The 20835-nt window shown below is 35.8% G+C and overlaps 1 protein-coding gene across 2 annotated transcripts in view; it reads left to right on the top strand.

Moving 5' to 3' along the window:
- LOC123563998 (solute carrier family 25 member 16-like) overlaps positions 1–19048 on the top strand; it is a 53565-nt gene extending 34517 nt beyond the window's left edge. The window contains exons 8-10 of one of the 2 annotated variants that reach the window (XR_008369826.1): positions 3533–3604; positions 8934–12997; positions 13035–19048. Coding sequence is in view for 1 of the 2 variants with exons in the window: in XM_053536652.1 (XP_053392627.1) it covers positions 3533–3604; positions 8934–9108 (247 nt within the window). In the remaining variant the exon portion in view is untranslated. Of the gene's footprint in view, positions 1–3532; positions 3605–8933 lie in introns of both variants that reach the window. The other variant, XM_053536652.1, reaches the window with a different exon arrangement.
- Positions 19049–20835: the final 1787 nt, after the last annotated feature.

Raw genomic sequence — 20835 nt, 5'->3', positions numbered from 1 at the left:
GTTAAAGTTTTTCGGCAACCTTTGTTTTTCTGTCATATCTTTGTTACTATTGCTTATATCTTACTGTAACTTCACATAAACATTGTCCAGTATACAAACAAAGTATGTAAAGGGGCTGAGCCCATTATACCCAAGGTCAAGGTCAACAAGGTGTTATACTTAGATTATTTTTAAGGTTAAAGTTTTTCAGCAACCTTTGTTTTTAGCTATCTTTGTACACAAATGACATAACTTTATAAACATGCCGTGTACAAACGTCGTAGGTCGAGCCTTATACCGAGCGTCAAGGTCCCGATGTAAACTTTTCTTTTAATTAAGTTTTTTGGGAACTTTTGATTTGTCTGTCATCGCTTTGTTACTATTGTTCAAGTTTGATAACTGTACACGTGCACAAAACTGTCAGATACAAAAATAGAAAAACCGGGCCCACTAAGCCATAATCATCACAAGTATCTTATGTAAATTTAAGGTTAAAGTTTCGCACCTTGATTTTTCCATCATATCTTTGTAACTGTGTTTCACGTAAGTGTCCAAAAACATGTCAGTAGCATAAAACAAAGTATGCACGGCTTGGCCTCCAAGGTCAGTCACATTTTTACTTGAATTATTTCATGATATTTGTTCGAAATTGTTTATCTTATGTATTAAAGGATCAATGATTTTAAAGTCTAAAAAAATCTCTATAATCATTAGTCTGCATGTAGGAAAAACCCTGTACCTCTCTAGTATTTTCTGACAATTTGCATCTTGAAAATTTTTGTCGCAATTTCCTATCTGGATATAATTAATGTCAAATAGACTGAAACTTCAAATGGGTTTAAACAACATAGATCTAAAAATCAAAACCTTTGTGACTCTCAGATAGGCCTTGTCTTATCTATCCTTATAAAGGGAGAAGGTTCTATAAGACATATATTCATTTAATGTCAACGTAAGGGTCTAAGACAGCTCTGTTAATAAAAATATAAAAAGCTTGTCCTCTTCATTCCAATATTTCTTCATATGCATCTTGACAGAACAATTGAGGCGAAATTTTAATATTCATGATATGATTAGGTGATGTCGAAACTTCCCTTATGCCTCTTCATTATATTTAGCAAACTAAATTCTGAAAATAAAAATATCCTTTTGTGACCAATTATCTAAGGACGCATATTTTTCAAAAAAAACTTCAGGGAATATTGTCATAATGTATCACGCTGAGTATAAAAGTCGGTGGGGTAAATGTGAGGGAATAAAAGCAGTAGGTAGTGTATGAAAATGAGGAAAAACATTTAGGTGGAGTGCTGAGGGGCATATTTTCAAGAACTCATGAAATTGTCAAATGTTTACCTTGAAGATATCTAGGTCAGGTTCGAAACTGGGTCACGTGGGGTTGAAAACTAGGTCAGTAGATCTAAAAATAGAAAAACCTTGTGACCTCTCTAGAGGCCATATTTTTCATGAGATCTTCATAAATATTGGTCAGAATGTTCATCTTGATGATATCTAAGTCAGATTCGAAACTGGGTCACGTGGGGTCAAAAACTAGGTCAGTAGGTCTAAAAATAGAAAAAACCTTGTGACCTCTCTAGAGGCCATATTTCTCAATGGATCTTCATGAAAATTGGTGAGAATGTTCAGCTTGATGATATCTAGGTCAGGTTCGTAACTGGGTCATGTGCGGTCAAAAACTAGGTCAGTAGGTCGAAAAATAGAAAAACCTTGTGACCTCTCTAGAGGCCATATTTTTCTTGAGATCTTCATGAAAATTGGTGAGAATGTTCACCTTGATGATATCTAGGTCAAGTTTAAAAGTGGGTCACGTGCCTTCAAAAACTAGGTCATTAGGTTAAATAATAGAAAAACCTTGTGACCTCTCTAGAGGCCATATTTTTCAATGGATCTTCATGAAAATTGGTCAGAATTTTTTATCTTGATGATATCTAGGTCACATGTGCTCAAAAACTAGGTCACTATGTCAAATAATAGAAATAACGATGTCATACTCAGTTGAACCCTTGGTCATGTGGAGATAGGTGAGCGATTCAGGACCATCATGGTCCTCTTGTTCTGTCATATCTTTGTTACTATTGCTTATATCTTACTATAACTTCACATAAACATTGTCCAGTATACAAACAAAGTATGTATAGGGGCTGAGCCCATTATACCCAAGGTCAAGGTCACCAAGATGTTATACTTAGGTTATTTTTAAGGTTAAAGTTTTTTGGCAACCTTTGTTTTTCTGTCATAGCTTTGTTACTATTGCTTATTTGTTACTGTAACTTTACATAAACATTGTCCAGCATACAAACAAAGTATGTACAGGGTCCGGGCCCATTATACCCAAGGTCAAGGTCACCAAGGTGTTATACTTAGGTTATTTTTAAGGTTAAAGTTTTTCGGCAACCTTTGTTTTTCCATCATATCTTTGTTACTGTTGCTTATATTTTACTGTAAGTTCACATAAACATTGTTCAGCATACAAACAAAGTATGTGCAGGGTTTTGGCCCATTATACCCAAGGTCAAGGTCACAAAGTTGTTATACTTGGAATTATTTTCATGTTATATTTTTTCGAAAGCTTCGTTTAAAGACATATCTTTGGTACTTTAAAAGATAATGACTTGAAATTTAAAAAAATCTCTTTATAATCATCATCTGCATGTGTGGTTACAAACCCCGTAACTCTAATTGTATTTTTGACAGGATTATGTCCCTTTTATACTTAAAGTTTTTTTGCAATCTTCGCTTTCTGGATATAACTTTAATGCAATATAAGATAAAGACTTGAAACTTAAAATGTATTTTTACCAACATCATCTGCATGTGCGGTAAAAATCCCAATAACTCTAGTTTGTGATCTTGACAGACTTATGCCCCTTGGTGTATCTTCCTATTAAAGTAGAGGTCTCTTATAGAGACATATATTCATTTTATTGTCAAATCGCCGAATAGTGGAGCGCGCTGTCTTACGGACAGCTCTTGTTTAATATGAAATTATTTAAAAAGCTATGTCTTTTCATTTCAATATAATTTCTAGTTTACATTTGCATTTGACAGATATCTAGATGTTAGAGGGGGACAATTTTTAAATTATTCAAGATAGAGTTATGGTGATTGTGCTGTACACTTCCCTTCATTGCCATCTTCATTATATTTAGCAAACTTGAATTCTCTTTGAAGGATTTAAAAATTTTATCTTTATCAGTAACAAGAGTTATCTGAAGGACAGTGCATTTGACTGTTCAAAAAAAAATTACCAGGATATTATATAGTATAGGTAAGTGTGAAAAAGTGGGTGGGGGTTGCAGCAGATGTATGAGGGAATTGAAACAGCAGTATGAGATAGTGTGTATGTGACGAATGTAGGAATGTACATTTTAAGGGGTGGGGTGGGGGAGGGGGCTGGCTATTAGGGTTACTAAGAAACCATATGAGATATATGATATAATGTTTTTAGTGGAAGGTGGGCATTGGTAAGGGAGGCACTTAGAAGTGAGTGCGTATAAGGGTTCAGTGATGTTGAATTTTTATTTTCTTTTATTAGATACCCACTAGATGTTGTGAGAAGGAAGATACAGTTATCTACAATGTTGTGTGAACCTCATAAATACACAGAGTATGTACAATGTTTTTTTTTATTTAATAATAAAACTTAAGGGACAGTCATGTTTGAAAGCCAATGTAACAGTCAGGTACACATTTAATCTTCATATAAATTTGAATACAATGTAAAATTTTGTTCTGACCAGATTTGATTTAATTAGTCCAATAAATTGGCCTTGAATGACACACCTGTGGTTAAATGTCAGATACAAAGTGTATGGGGGCTATATTGGAGTCACACATGTCCCTCCATTAGTCTGTTAAAATTTGTTTGTCCATCTGTCTGTCTGTCTGTCCATCCATATTTGTGTCCGCTCCATATCTTTCTAACCGTAGGGAAGATTTTTATGAAACTTGCGTCAATTAAGTCTCATCAAGGTGCAAAGTGCACAACCTAGGTCCAAGGTCAAGATCACACATGGAGGTCAAAGGTCAAATAGCTTAGTTTCATGTCCGCTCCATATCTTCTAAACCTTTTGGAAGATTTTCATAAAACTAGCATCAGGTATTAACCTCATCAAGCACACAACCTAGTCTTAGTCTTAGTCCAAGGTCAAGGTGACATTTTGAGGTCATGGGTCGGAAAGGTCAACTTCATGTTCATTCATTATCTTCTGAACCACTTGGAAGTTTATCATAAAACTAGCACCAAATATTTACCTTCTCAAGATGATGTGCAATGTATGACCCAGGCCACCAGGGCCAAGGTCAAGGTCACACTTTGAAGTCAAAGATCAGAGAGGTTAAATTTTTGTGTGTTCCAAATCTTCTTAACCAGTGGAATGATTCTCATAAAATTTGCATCAGTTGTTAACGTCTTCAAGATGGCATGCAGAATTCACAACAACCCATGTCAATACATCCAAAGTCAAGGTCATGGTTAGAGGTCTAAGATCAGATAGCTCATATTTATGTTTGTTCCATAATTTCTAAACCACTGAAATGAAGTCTTAACCTAATCAAGACGAAATGCATAGCGTACAACCAAAGACATAAGGTCAAAGGTCAAATAGCTTAATTTAGTGTCTGCTCCATATCTTCTAAACCATTTAGAAGACTTTCATAAAACTAGCACCAAATATTAACGTCATCAAGATTTTGTGAAGAGTGTGCAACACAGGTCACCAGATCCAAGGACTCACTTGGAGGTCAAATGTCAGATAGCTTAACTTTTTTTCCATTCCAAATCTTCTCAACCACTGGAACGATTTTCGTAAAACTAGCTTCACCTTAACTTGCAGTTTTCTAAACTAGGGATGACAAGGGTTAATCGGTTAACAGAGTACTTGCTCGGTGTTCCGAGTAGCGATTACGAAATTTAGAATTCGAGCACTTGAAAAAAAAAAAAATTGAAAAATAGAAGAAAACTAGAAACACATCAGTTTTAATGCAGCCATTTAAACGACACCAAAGTGTCTAGCTGTCATCTTTTTCGATCAGTTACCCAGATTATATGAACATGAAGGTGTGAATTGATGCACTATGGTCAATAATGAATCCTGACACTGACAGGTAACACGTGTTTGAAAAATCATGAATGCTGTTAATTGTAATTATGCCGCTTATTGCAGTACCGCTTATATCATATACAATTAGAAAATCACACCATGCCTGTGTGCAAATGTTAAAATTAGTGGTACATCAGTGGTATACGAAGTATATGGAGAGTCCCGGTGTTGGCGTCTTTCCGCGTCCCCACATTTGTTAAAGTTTTTACGCACTCTCTCTTTTTATGCCCCCGAAGGGAGGCATATTAGTTTTCAACTGTCCGTCCGTTCGTTTGTTAGTTCGTTCGTCACAACGTTAACTTTTTGCATGTAGGCACTTTACTCGCGAACCACTGCACCCAGGACCTTCAAGCTTCACATGCTGATAGTACTTATTGAGTACACGACCCCTACTGATTTTGGGGTCAAAGGTCAAGGTCACCAGGTCAAAGGTGAAGGTGCTGCGGGGGCATTTATCACCATTAGTGACAGCTCTTGTTTCTCCTTATCTCTGTAATTACTGGATGGATTTGCTTTAGACTTAAAATAGTTATTCTTCATCATCACCCTTTTCATCTGGCTTAAGGGCCATAACTCTCACACCAATATTTCATTAATTATCCCCCCCCTTTTTACTTAGAATTTCAGGTTAAAGTTTTGGTGCACTTTCACTCTATCTCAGTTATAACTATGGATTTGATTCAGTTTTAAAATAGTTGTTCCACATCATCACCCACATCATATGACACAAGGTCCATAACTCTGGCACCAATTTTTCATGAATTATGCCCCCTTTTTTACTTGAAATTTCAGGTTAAAGTTTTGGTGCACTTTCACTCTTTCACAGTTATAACTAAATGGATTTGATTCAGACTTAAAATGATTTTGGTCCACATCATCACCCACATCATATGACACAAGGTTCATAACTCTGGCACAAATTTTTCATGAATTATGCCCCCTTTTTACTTAGAATTTCGGATTAAAGTTTTGGTGCACTTTCACTCTATCTCTGTTATTGCTAAATTGATTTGATTCAAACTTACAACAATTATTCGACATCATCACTCACATCATATAACACAAGGGTCATAAATCTGGCACCAATATGTCATGAATTATGCCCCCTTTATACATAAAATTTTAGATTAAAGTTTTGATGCACTTCCACTCTTTATCTGTTAGTACCAAACGGATTTCATTCAACCTAAAAATAATTGTTACACATCATCACCCACATCATATGACACAAGGGCCATATCTCTGGCACCAACATGTCATGAATTATGCCCCCTTTTTACTGAGAATTTCAGGTTAATGTTGGTGCACCTTCACTTTATCTGTATTATTACCTTATAAATTTGATTCAAAATTAAAATAGTTCTTCCACATTGCCATCATCATCATATGACACAAGGTCCATAGTTCTGGCACAAATATTTAGTGGCTTATGTCCCTTTTTATCTCACCTGAGCCAAAGGCTCAGGGTGAGCTATTGTGATTGCTCACCGTCCGGCGTTCGTCCGTCTGTCCACACTTCCCTTTAAACAACATCTCCTCCTAAACCACCAGGCCAATTTTGATCAAACTTCACTGGGATGTTCCTAGGATGGTCTTTTTTAAAAATTATTTCAAGAATTGAATTCCATACAGAACTCTGGTTGCCATGGCAACAGAACGGAAAAACTTTAAAAATCTGCTTGTCCAAAACCACAGGTCATAGGGCTTTAATATTTGGTATGTAGCATCATCTAGTGCTCCTCTACCAAGATTGTTCAAATTACCCCCCTAGGATCAAATATGGCCCCGCCCTGGGAGTCACATGGTTTACATTGACTTATATAGGGAAAACTTTGAAAATCTCAATATTTGGCATGTGACATCATCTAATGGTCCTCTGTTAAGATTGTTCAAATTATGCCCCTGGCATGAAAAGAGGCCCTGCCCTGGGGGTCCCAAGTTTTACATAGATTTATATAGGAAAAGACTTTAAAAATCTTCTTGTCTGAAACCACAAGACCTAGGCATTTGATGTTTGGTATGTAGGATTGCCTTGTGGTCCTCTACCAAGATTATTCAGTTTTGCACACCAATCTTAAAACTGACTTTCAGTGACCATGAATGTGACCTACTTTCTTAATACATGAATTTTAGCATCAGTTTGACATTTGAAATATGTAACACATATTACTCAGGTGAGCGATCCAGGGTCATCATGACTCTCTTGTTTTACTTAGAATTTCAGTTTAATTTTGATGCTTTTTCACTATATTTCTGTTGTTATTAAATGGATTTTATTCAAACTTGAAACAGTGGTGCAGCATGGTCACCAACATCATTTGACACAAGTTCATGATGCTGGCACCAAAATGCTATGAGTTATTCCCCCCTTTTACTAGAATTTCAGGTTCAGGTTGTGTTGCATTTCTGTTCTGTCTCACTTATTTGATTAAAACTTCAAATAGTTGCTCCACATTTTTTGTTAGCCACATGATATTACACAATGTCTTGGTGCATTACTTTTGCAGAAATTTCTATGAATTATGTCCCTTTTTTACTTATTTAATATTTTGATACACTTCTCTATCCCTGTTAGACACAGACTGTTACATTTGACACAGACTTAAGCTATTATCCAATATCTTCATCCACAATGGAGTTATTAAACACTTCAGCTTCCTCACATGTGCCCAGTTTCAATATCCAGCATCGAAAATGTCGAGCGCGCTGTCTCCTGTGACAGCTCTTGTTGTGTTTTGATATTTTGATTATCTTACCTTATTACGTGGATATAAAAAGTTACTTGTAATATATCAATAAATTGTTATCGTCTGTGTTGGTTTTACATTCTCGAGTTTTCCATTTAGCACAAAGTAATTACTTACAACTGTATCCAACAACAAAAATAGTTTTGAAACATTGTATCACTGCTTACGAGAGCAATGGTGAAACAACAAATTATTTTAAATTATCTCCCTTTAATAGGGAACTAAGCTGATTCTCGCCTATTCTGGTTACAGAAACCACTTTTAACGAGTAACCGAGAACTCAATCGAAAAAATCTGCAAGTACTCAAGTACCAAAATTGGTACTCGTTGCCATCCCTATTCTAAACCCCTTGGATTTTCATCTAACATCAAATACTTACCTTATCAAGACGATGTGCAGAACGCATAACTCAGGCCACTTAGTCCAAGTTCAAGGTGAGAGGTCAGATAGCTTAACTTTATGTCTGCACCATATCTTTTAAACCATTTTGAAGATTTTCATAAAACTAGCACCAAAAAATATTTCTCTCATCAAAATGTAGTGAAGAGCATACAACCCAGGTCACTAGGTCTAAGGTCACACTTGGAGGTCAAAGATCAGATATCTGAATTTTTTTCCGTTTTAAATCTTCTAAACCACTGGAACAATTTTCCTAAAACTAGTATCAGAAGATAACCTCATCAAGACAACATGGCACTAGGTTCAAGCTAAGGTCACAATACAAGGCCAAAGGTGATAATCACAACATTTTACTTACCATGTATCAAAGCAACATCTGGGGGTATTAATCACCTTTAGTGATATCTCTAGTGATATCTCTAGTTCCTCTGTCTTTTGCTGAAACTTGTACTTTAATACATGCAAACTTGTTGGTACCACAGGCACCCATGTTAGCTGTGGATGTACACATCATTTTAGAAAATATTGCTGCATGATTTTGAAAGTTTATTAAGAATCTACTCTAAAGTATTCGGGTTTTTTTATGACACAGCTTTGCCAGTCTGTTTAATTTTCATTTCTATAATTTGAATTACCTCCCTTTGACCATTGGAAGAGTATTGATAAGCATGTGATTTTCTATTTCAGTAAATCTCTGTGGTCAATTTTAAAGACAGTATACTGTGAACATGGTATAAAGAATGGACTATATCGTGGAATTACTATAAACTATTTACGTGTAGTGCCAATGACTGCCGTATCGTTCTCTGTGTTTGAAACAATGAAACAGTTACTGGGGCTCGATACAGGTGTTTCCAGATGATACAGGCTTTTTCTAGTCAATTCATTCATCCTAGGATAGTTATTGTACATCATCATCAGAAATTGAATTCATTGGATATGTTTTACAAACAAATGTTTTGTAAAAGCTAGAGTAATTATGTTATCAGTGCATTTATAGATCCTCAGTTATATCCTGTCAGCACTGATACACAACTTTAATTACAACTCATGTCTGCAGAATATAACAAGTAGAGTATTTTGCTAAAGTTTACTGTTCTCTGCAGCTTAGGAAGTACCGTTGTTTGTTTTAATATTATTTTTTTTTTACCAACTTGAAGAGATAAACGTGAAAGCAATGTCAGTATTTTGAATTTTTCAGTATAGTTGACAGAGTTGTTTCATCTCCGATATATTGTTGTGCAGTTGAGAGAATTTTCTGTCTACTTTAGTTTTCACTGAATGGTTTCTATGTTATTGAAGGGCAACATATAGTAATCAAACTGCCTGTCTATTCATTTTGCTTGATAGGTGTTACCATGTTTTATGCATGATACTGAAATAAATTTATAATTCTATTGAGGAGAAGTGCAGTGTACAATCACCATTTCTGTAGCAGCACCAAACTTGGTGTGTGTGTAATTTTTATCAAAACAAAGGTTGGGGTCATTTTGATCAATGTTAAGGCCATTCTTATTAATAATAAAATGTTTCTAATCATTATCTTTAGTTTGTGTAGACCTATTGTCACCAAACTTGGTGTGTAGATAGACAAAGCTTTTCACTGATAAGTGTACTTGAATCCAATGGAATATCTTCTGTGTGAAGTCTGTTGCATGTTATATTTAGTAACATTTAGTAGCTGTAAAAACATTTTGTGCTCTTACAATCCTTTGCTTGTTTGGTGCATAACTTAAGAACTATGAAGAGCTAGACTTCAAACTTGTAATAATGGTATAGTACCGGTAATAATTTACAATAAGGATGAGTGCATTGAGCACTAGTCATAACTCTAGCACCAGTAATACTGGAGATTTTTTCCTTATTATGTCTCCCCCAGGAGACATATTGTTTTTGCCCTGTCCGTCCGTCCGTCCGTACGTCACACTTCATTTCCGAGCAATAACTGGAGAACCATTTGACCTAGAACCTTCAAACTTCATAGGGCTGCTGGAGTAGACGACCCCTATTGTTTTTGGGGTCACTCCGTCAAAGGTCAAGGACACGGGCCTGAACATTGAAAACCATTTCCGATCAATAACTAGAGAACCACTTGACCCAGATTGTTGAAACTTCATAGGATGATTGGTCATGAAGAGTAGATGACCCCTATTGATTTTGGGGTCACACCGTCAAAGGTCAAGGTCACAGGGGCCTGAACATTGAAAACCATTTCCGATCAATAACTAGAGAACCACTTGACCCAGAATGTTGAAACTTCATAGGATGATTGATCATGAAGAGTAGATGACCCCTATTGATTTTGGGGTCACTCCGTCAAAGGTCAAGGTCACAGGGGCCTGAACATTGAAAACCATTTCCGATCAATAACTAGAGAACCACTTGACCCAGAATGTTGAAACTTCATAGGATGATTGGTCATGAAGAGTAGATGACCCCTATTGATTTTGGGGTCACTCCGTCAAAGGTCAAGGTCACAGGGGCTTGAACATTGAAAACCATTTCCGATCAATAACTAGAGAACCACTTGACCCAGAATGTTGAAACTTCATAGGATGATTGGTCATAAAGAGTAATTGACCCCTATTGATTTTGGGGTCACTCCGTCAAAGGTCAAGGTCACAGGGGCCTGAACATGGAAAACCATTTCCGATCAATAACTTGAGTACCACTTGACCCAGAATGTTGAAACTTCATAGGATGATTGTACATGCAAAGTAGATGACCCCTATCGATTTTGGGGTCACTCCATCAAAGGTCAAGGTCACAGGGGCCTGAACATTGAAAACCATTTCCGATCAATAACTTGAGAACCACTTGACCCAGAATGTTGAAACTTAATAGGATGATTGGTCATGCAGAGTAGATGACCCCTAACGATTTTAGGGTCACTCTGTTAAAGGTCAAGGCCACAGGGGCCTGAACATGGAAAACCATTTCCAGTCAATAACTAGAGAACCTCTCGACCCAGAATGTTGAAACTTCATAGGATGATTGTCATGCAGAGTAAATGACCCCTATTGTTTTTGGGGTCACTCCGTTAAAGGTCAAGGTCACAGGGGCCTGAACATTGATAACCAGTTCCGATCAGTAACTTGAGAACCACTTAACCCAGAATGTTCAAACTTCATAGGATGATTGAACATGCAGAGTAGATGACCCCTATTGATTTTGGGGTCAGTCTATAAAAGGTCAAGGTCACAGTGGCCTGTACATGTAAAATCATTTTTTGGAAATAACTTGAGAACCACTTGACCTACAATGTTGAAACTTAATAGGATGATTGGACATGCAGAATAGATGACCCCTATTTATTTTGAGGTCACTTAATCAAAGGTCAAGGTCACAGGAGCCTGAACAGTGACTTGAGAACCACTAGGCCAAGAGTGTTGAAATTTAGCGGGATGACTGGACATGCCAAGTAGATGATCCCTATTGCAGCCAACCATCAGTGTCTCTTTGACTTTCGCTCCTGACCCCTATTGAGTTCTTGCCTATAGGACTTTGCATTGGGGGAGACATGCGCTTTTTTACAAAAGCATTTTCTAGTTCATTTATTTTCTCAGTTATTATAGAAAATGATAATAAATTGTCTTTGAGGTCAGTAGGTCAAAGGTCAAGGTCACATTGACCCCGAACAGTTAAACGGTTTCGGATTATAACTTGAGAATGCTCGGGCCTAGGATCATAAACTTTGGTACACAGGTGTAACATTATGAAATACAGGTCAAGTTTGACTTTGAGGTCAGTAGATAAAGGATCAAAGTCAAAATGACCCAGAACATATCAACAGTTTCCGAATGATAACTTGAGAGTGCTTAGGCCTAGGATCATGAAAGTTGATAGGGAGGTTGGTCATGATCAGCAAATGACCCTTATTGATTTTGTGATCAGTAGGTCAAACGTCAAGGTCACAGTGACCCAGAACAGGTAAACCGTTTCCGGATGATAACTTGAGAACGCTTGGGCCTAGGATCATGAAAGTTGATGGGAAAGTTGGCCATGACCAGCAGATGACCTCTATTGATGTCAAGCTCAGAGTGACCCGGAACAGTTCAATCGTTTCCGGACAATAACTTGAGAACGCTTGGACCTAGGATCACGAAACTGAATAGGGAGGTTGATCATGACCAGCAGATGACCCCTAATGATTATGAGATCAGTAGGCCAAAGATCAAGGTCACAGTGACCCGGAACAGTAAAACCATTTCCGGATGATAACTTGAGAACGCATTGGCCCAGGGTCATAAAAGTTGATAGGAAGGTTGGCCATGACCAGCAGATGACACCTATTGATTTTGAGGTCAAAGGTCAAGGTCAAAGTGTCTCGGAACAGTTAAATCATTTCCTGATGATAACTAGAGAACGCTTTGGCCTAGGATCACGAAACTTAATAGGGAGGTTGATCATGACCAGTAGATGAACTCTATTGATTCTGAGGTTAGACTTTGACATTGGCTTACTTCTGTGACAAGGTACTGTGACAAGGTACTGTGGGGGTATTATATATCATCACTCCTATGACAGCTCTAGTTAAGAGTATAGAATAATTAGAAGAGGTGCACTGCATAAAACCATAACTATACCACAAATACATTTTGAATTATCTTGCTAAAAGTAAGTTAATTTTTTCTTTTCCAGATATATATTAAAAAATCCATTTTAACTGGGTTGGCTGAAGCATTGGTCTACAGTACCTCTTTAAATGGGGGAAATTTGAAGGTAATAGACAGGCAGCTGTTCAAATGTTGGTTGGGGACTTAATTATTTTGGTATGAAAGAAGTAAGATTTGGGTCAGTGAAGTCAAGGTCACTTTTACTATATGCAAGTTTTTGTCATTGATGTCACCAGTTCTGGTGTATAGCAAACTTATATAAATACCTAACCTGGAACTTACTTGGGCCACTGAGGTTAAAGCCAAGCTCATTGATAAAAAAATCCATTTAATTCTAGACAGAAATGTGATATTGCAATAAAACTTGGTTGTTGGTAGCTTACACAAAAATTAAGATTCTGTTGAAACCACTAGGCAGTAGGGGAAAGCCTTTTGAATAAAACAAGTCAAAAAAGCAAAAAAGAATGATTTTACTTCCCAATCTGGAATCAGGCTCCTATTACTATGTTTACTATCAAGAAGAAGTGGAAAACCCAGTGGTTGACTTCCAGAACAGAAAGTTTCCCCTACTGATACGTAATGTTCAATTTTGATATGCAGCAGGTCTATTCAGTATGACAGATACACTGAGGTGTGTATGTCCATTTACAGTGAAAGCTCTTGTTTTTACTATTTTGTTTTAATATGTGATTATATTCAGAGCATAATTGTGTAATTCCATGTAAATAGACACTTATTTATTTTACCAGTACATTTTTGTATATATGTAGATTTTTGGCAGATTTCTTCTCTTGTTGATACATGCAGGGGTGTTTTTCATCAAACGGCTACATGTTATATTTGTTATAGAATTTTTAGTCTGTTTTATTTGCAATTTCATTAAAACATTAAAAACTGACATACATAGCAAAATCATAGAAATAAATCCTACACATAATCAAAGCAGGAAATATGGATATATTTTGTCCAATATTGGACTATTTTCCTTCTTGAAAATGAGGTAAGGACATCAGAGAAGCATTTCAGACACTTAAAGACATATAAATGACATCAGGATGAATATGAAACCGAACAAGAAGTTGTAATAGAAGGACAGTTACATATTTAGTGTGATGTACAGAATAAAACTGAATTGATAACTAATTTTTAGCTTGACTATACCAAGTATATAGAGAGCTATCCTACTAGACCTAACATCGGTGGTGGCGTCCACACCTTTGTTAAAAGTTTTGAAGCACTTTCTCTTTATCTCTGTAAATACTTGACTGATTTGTTTCAAACTTAAAGTAGTTTTTCCTCATCATCGCCTACATCAAATGACACAAGGGCCATAACGCTGGCACAAATATTTCTTGAAGTATTCCCCTTTTCTACTTAGAATTTCCGTTTAAAATTTTGATGCACCATCACCTTTAAATAATTATTTCTCATCATCACCCACATCGTATGACAAAAGGGCCATCAATATGGCATCAATATTTCATGAATTATGGCCCCTTTTTACTTAAGATTTTAATTTTGACTTTAATTATATCATTGTTATTTCTGAATGGATTTGATTCAAACTTTCACATTATCACCCATATCATAAGTCTGTAACACTGGCTACAATTTTTCATGAATTATGACCACCTTTTAGCTCACCTGAACTTAGTTCAGGGTAAGCTATTTAAGTCTAGGTGGCTGGTCTATCGTACTGCTTCCTGCATCAACACTTTTACTTAAAAATCTTCTCCTCTGAAACTACTGGTCAGAATTACACCAAACTTGGTCAGTAGCATCCTGGCATGAACCTCTATCAAATTTTTTCAAAGGATTCAACTTGGCCCCTTTTAGGGGCAGCCAGAGCTAAAAATAAAATAACCTTTAAAGAACTTTTTCTTGTGAACTGCTTGATGGATCCTCATCAAACTTTGGAAGTTGCATCATTATAAGGTCCTCTCCCAATTTTGTTCAAATGGGGGCACTTGGCCCCTTTTTGGGGCGACTAGATGATAAAAATAGAAATACATTTAAACAACTTGTTCTCATGAACTGCTAGATGGATCTTCATCAAACTTGGTGTGTAGCATTGTTATAAGGTCCTCTCCCAATTTTATTCTAATGGGGATGATTGGCCCCTTTTAGGGGCTACCAGAGCTAAAATTAGAAATGCCTTTAAATGACTAATTTTCATGAACCACTCTATGGACCTTCATCAAACTTTATTTGTAGCATCATTATAAGTCTGGAACTTAAAATAGAAATACCTTTAAAGACTTCTTCACATGAACCACATGATGGATCTTCATCAAACTTGGCCTATAGCATCATTAAAAGGTCCTCTCCCAATTTTGTTCAAACAGGTCACTTAGCTCCTTTTAGGTGACAGTAGGTAGAGCTGAAATTAGAAATACTTTTAAACGACTTCTTCTTATGAACAGCTTCATGGACCTTCATCAAACTTTGTCTGTAGGATAATTATAAAGTCCACGCTCAGATATATTCAATGGGGGTAGTTGGCCCCATTTATGGGCCGTTAGGGCTAAAATTAAAATTACCTTTTCACGACTACTTCTCACGATTAGCTCAATTGATCTTCATCAAATTTGATCTGTAGCATCATTATAAAATCCTCTTTAAAATTTGTTACCCACCGTCGAAGGCAGAGGGATATGGTTTTGGCGTTGTCTGTTCGTCCTTCCGTCTGAACTTACATTTGCGTACTTAGATGGCTATAGGAACAATAGGTAAATGCACTTTTTCTTTGATGTCATTCATTCTGTAAGCTTTCATGTGGCTATTTTTCTTTTACGTGGCTAAAGGAACAATAGAGAGAACAAAAGAGTAGCCACATAAATACCCGTATGTAGGAACTTCCATCTGTCCGGAGCCATATCTAGGAAATGGTTGGATATATTTAAATAAAACTTCATATACATGTTTACCACTATAGGGAAATATGGCCCATCAAGTTTCAGTCAGATAGCCCAAGTAACACCAGAGTTATGGCCCTTAGTGTTAACTATATAAGGTACTGTAAGTATGGCAATTTCTGCTTCATAACTTATGACATATTTGACCTAGAACTATGAAACTTAAATTGAATTTTGATCATAATGTGGTAGCACACACACACTTTTGTCAAGATCTCTATTAGTAACTTTAGAGTTATTGCCCTTTAATTGTTCGGTAGAATTTCATTAAACTTCTTTCATTCACCTTCCCCCATTTCATTGTTGTAACTAAAATAAAAATAGAAATACCTTTAAATAACTTCTTCTTATGAACTGCTTGATGGTTCTTCATCAAACCTTGTCTGGAGCATCATTATAAGATCCTTTACCATGTTTGTTCAGTTAGGGGCACATGGCCCCATTTTGGCACCACTAGAGCTTAAAATAGAAATATCTTTAAAGTACTTCTTCTCATGAACCGCTTGATGGATCTTCATCAAACTTGGTTTGTAACATCATTATAAGGTCTTATGCCAGATTTGTTTTAGGGGCCGTTAGAGTTAAAATAAAAATACCTTTAAATGATTTCTTCTGATGGTTATGTGTTTTTGGTGTGTGACAGTGAAATATAGAATAAAACTTTAAATAACTTTTGTTTTAATGAACATCATAAAGGATTTTCTCCAAACCAAGTTAAAATCAAAGTCAGATGGTTAAGATTTTCTTCAGGTGAGTGACTTAGGTCCATTTGGGCCTCTTTTTACTTATTTCAGGTTAAAATTTAGATGCACTTTCTCTCTAGCTCTGTTATTACTTAGTGAATTTGATTCAGACATAAAGCAGTTGTTCCACATCATCACCCACATCATATGATGCAAGGGCCAAAACTATCACACCAACATTCCATTAATTGTCCCCCCTTTTTACTAAAAATTTCAGATTATATGTAGATGCACTTGCACTTTAGCTCTGTTATTAATAAATGGATTTGATTCATTATCACCCGCATCATATGACACAAGGGCCATAACTCTTGCACTAATATTTCTTGAATTATGCCCCCTTTTTTACTTAGAATTCAGGTTAATGTTGATGCAATTTCACTAAATCTTTGTTAGTACTTAATGGATTTGATTCAAACTTAAGTGTTCTTCCACATCTTTGTCCTAATCATATGACATAGCTCTGGCATAAATATTTTATTTTAATTATGTCCCCCTTATACTTACAATTTCAGTTTAATTTTGATGCTTTTGCACCATCTCTTGATTCAAGCTTAAATGGTTATTCCACTCCATCACTCGCTTCATATGACACAATGTCGGTAACTCTGGCACCAATATTTTAAGAATTATACCCACTTTTTACTTAGAAGTTTAGGTTAAAGTTGTGACACACTTTCGTTCTCTCTCAGCTATTACTAAGTGCCACATGATATGACACATGGTGCATTACTCTTGCAGAAATATTCCATGAATTTTGTCTGGTTTTGATACACTTCCGCTCCATCTTTGTTATTATTAAATACATTTGACTCAATATCTTCATCTATTTTTGAGTCATTAAACACTACATGTGATAGCTCCCACTTTTTCAAATGTGCCCTTTTTCACTATCCATCATGGAAATAGTCCAGCTTGCTGTCTCTTTTGACAGCTCTTGTTTATCCTTTATTTCTCTGGTAGAAGAGGAAGATACCGTCAAACAAAGTATGCCTTTGTTTATAAACACAAGACCAGAGTTATGGCCCTTGAATATGTAAAAAATATGCATGGAAGGACTTTTAAGTTTGTGTCATACATATCTCAAAAAGTATTTGACCTGAAGGCAGGAAACTTTATAGGAATATTCTTCAGAATGTGAGGTTTTGCCCCTGGAGTTTTTAGCTGTAGCACCCCTAAACGAGGTCAAGAGGAACTTGGTCTTTAGCATCATTACAAGGTTTCGATCCAAATTTATTCAAATGGGGCACTTTTCCCATTTTAGGGGCCCTTAGAGCTAAAAATAGCACAACCTTTAAACAACTTCTTCTCATGAACCACTTGATGGATCCTCATCAGACTTCATGAAAGACTTCATATTGAATTTATTAAACATGTTGAATGAAATAATTAAACGGGTAGGCTTTCAATAAGTTTGATAAATTCAGTGTGGAATGGCACAAATGCAGTCTTCTTATCACTTGTTACTTTGTCGTGCTGAAACATCAAAATTTCTTCTTTCTTTGCCAATTATAGACCAAGTCATTTCCACCAACACTTCCTATACTTAAAACAAAGTCAGTGTCAAAGCTTTATTAACACTAGTTTAATACCAAAATTATGTAGTGACTTTATTGTCAAAGGTGATAAAATGCTTGAAGAGTTGTTACCTCCCTTCGACCAGCAAAATATCCAGCGTTGTTAATTAACACTCTTCGTAAATATTTTACGAGATTATTGTGAAGGTTAAACCCATTAAAAAGCCTGAAAGTAGTGCAGTATTTTCAATTAAATTTGATGGCCATATGTTATTTAGATGAAAAGAAATTTTAGACATGCATTCAACAAAGATCTTCATAATGTTTATAAATCTTTACCTGTATATCTTGTAGAGCTTTTGATGTTAGGTACTATGTCATAAGTTTTGACAGACACCTTTAAAACTTGTCAATTTCAATCTGTTTTCAAACTCCACACTTAGGCCTAAGTGATTTATAAGCCAGAGAATTACCTGGGGCCTTTTGATCTGGTAAAATGAATACCATAAATTGAGTGATTTCAGCAGAGAACATAAATACCCTCTAGTGACTTTATTCAATAAACTGACATATTTTTTGTAGTTAGGAAGTGGCCTGAAGTTAATTCAGGCCTTAACCCTTATCCTGCTAAATTTCTAAAATGAACTTGTCTGTCTTTCAATTTGGACAGTACCATTAACTGTAAAAAGGGATGCTTACCAAAAATATACTGACTGAATGGCAAACAGTGCAGATCATGATCAGACTGCATGCATGTGCAGGCTGATCATGATCTACATTAGTCGCAAAGGCAGAATTAATCGTGTCCAGCATAATAAGGGTTAAGGTTAAATTGTTTTCTCTTTTCTAGCACTGCTTCATTGTTGATAATAGAGAATTTGCAAAATTAGTTTGAATGTATTCTTGATTTTATGCAAGTTTATGAAATATGTATTAATGTTAGGTTTACAAAGCAAGAACCTCACACAGAAATTGTATAGACAGATTGAAAATAAAAACATCTAACTATAATGTGGAGAGAATACATTTTGTATCCATTTCACCACTGTGCACATAATAATATAAACATTTTTGTCATTATAAAGTGAAGAGAATATTTACCATTGTACACATAAATACCAACATAATATATTTTAAAATTATTCTGTAAACTGAGTTTGACTGTTGATTTATCACATTTAATGAATTAAAATCAGATTTTAAATGTCAACTTTATAACATGATTTTCTTATATTTTTCAGCTCATCTGAGCACAAAGTGTTAATCTATGTTCAATCTGCCTATATTGGGAAGATTAAAAAAAACACTTTTATTTCTAATGAATTTCAGCAAAGTATACATTTGTTAATGCAAATCTTTGACAAGTTTAATACAACAATCCATATTTATTCATATCATTCCAAAGGCAAAATGTGTTTATTAGATTTTTGCTTATGCTAAAATATTGCTACATTGGTGTGGCAACCAGAATAGGAAAATCAAATTTAAAAAAAAAATCTAACATATATCAAGAACTTAATGAACACAAATACATGTAATAAACGCATTAGCAGACCAAGATGTCATTAACTACCTTTAACTGTGCCACGTGAATCTTTAGTGTAAATGGTTTCCTTGCTAAGGGACGAAAATTGAATCCTATGTGACAGAAGGCCATGCACAGTCACACTATCTGAAGTCTCCACTGTACATAAAGTATCAATTTACTTTTCATTTTACTGCAGTTTTGAAATGAAAAGCTGTAATAAGAGAGGAGTAGTGAATGACTGTTGTGACCCTTAGATCAAGTCGTTCAATATCATTTAAACAGCAATATATTATGCTACCCAATTCCATTAACGCTATATGCCACCAGTACTTCTTAATTTTCAGTATTTCTTTACTTTAGTTCAGATATATTGGCGCTACGGCTTTGAAAAAGGAAACTGTAAGAAATTAATATCTGTCAGCATTGAAAAGCACATTGTGCGACCCAGACAGCCCAGTCAACTTGACACAGTCTGATGTGCCCCTGTTATTAATTAGGGGCGTTCAGGGGTCACCCTTATTTGGCGTAAATACAACGTGATGAATACCTCATAGCTAGACCGAGCGATCCATCAACAATACACTGAATGGTATATTTTATAACAGGGCTTATATCAATGATATATCATTTTTGTGGAGTAAGAAAAGATTTAATGGCCTTTCATTTCTCTGTAATGTAGGAATAATAAATTGAATTTCTCAAACAGATTGTCAGGAGTAAAATATTTCCCTTTATTTAGTAGCTAATAATATCTTTAAAATTTGCTCTTGGAATAGTAATGTGCCACAGCACGGGGTTGTTTAAGGTATTCAAGTGGGTAAAAAGGAGAGAAGTTTTTGTTACTATGAACAGTGATAACTATACAAGAGGATCAAAAAGTCGTTATTACCCATACACGTTTTTAGTACAAACTTTGTTACAAAGGCAAGGTTTGTGTGTTTACTAATGTTTATGCTGTATTTATTCTCCCCGCCTCGATATAGAAGCAATTCTACTCCCGTTTCATTCGGAAGTGTCGCTCAGTCGCCACAAAAGTTAAGGAAGATCAAAGTAGTTGAAGTACTTGTCAATCAAATCTCGAGCACTATGGACAGGATCAAGAACGTGTTCATATCCGGGTAACAAGTTGGTAACGAAGGGATTCCAGACGATTTGCAAACACTTAGCAGCAAAGAATGGGGGATTTGAAATTCAGATAAGATTTATTCGTCTTCAATCAATGCTCTTTATGTCTGGTTTTAGACTGGCTCCCGTCCCTATGTTTGTTCTT

Source organism: Mercenaria mercenaria, chromosome 2 (genome assembly GCF_021730395.1).
Source record: "Mercenaria mercenaria strain notata chromosome 2, MADL_Memer_1, whole genome shotgun sequence".
NCBI lineage: Eukaryota > Metazoa > Mollusca > Bivalvia > Venerida > Veneridae > Mercenaria > Mercenaria mercenaria.
This window is presented reverse-complemented; position numbering and strand designations above follow the sequence as displayed.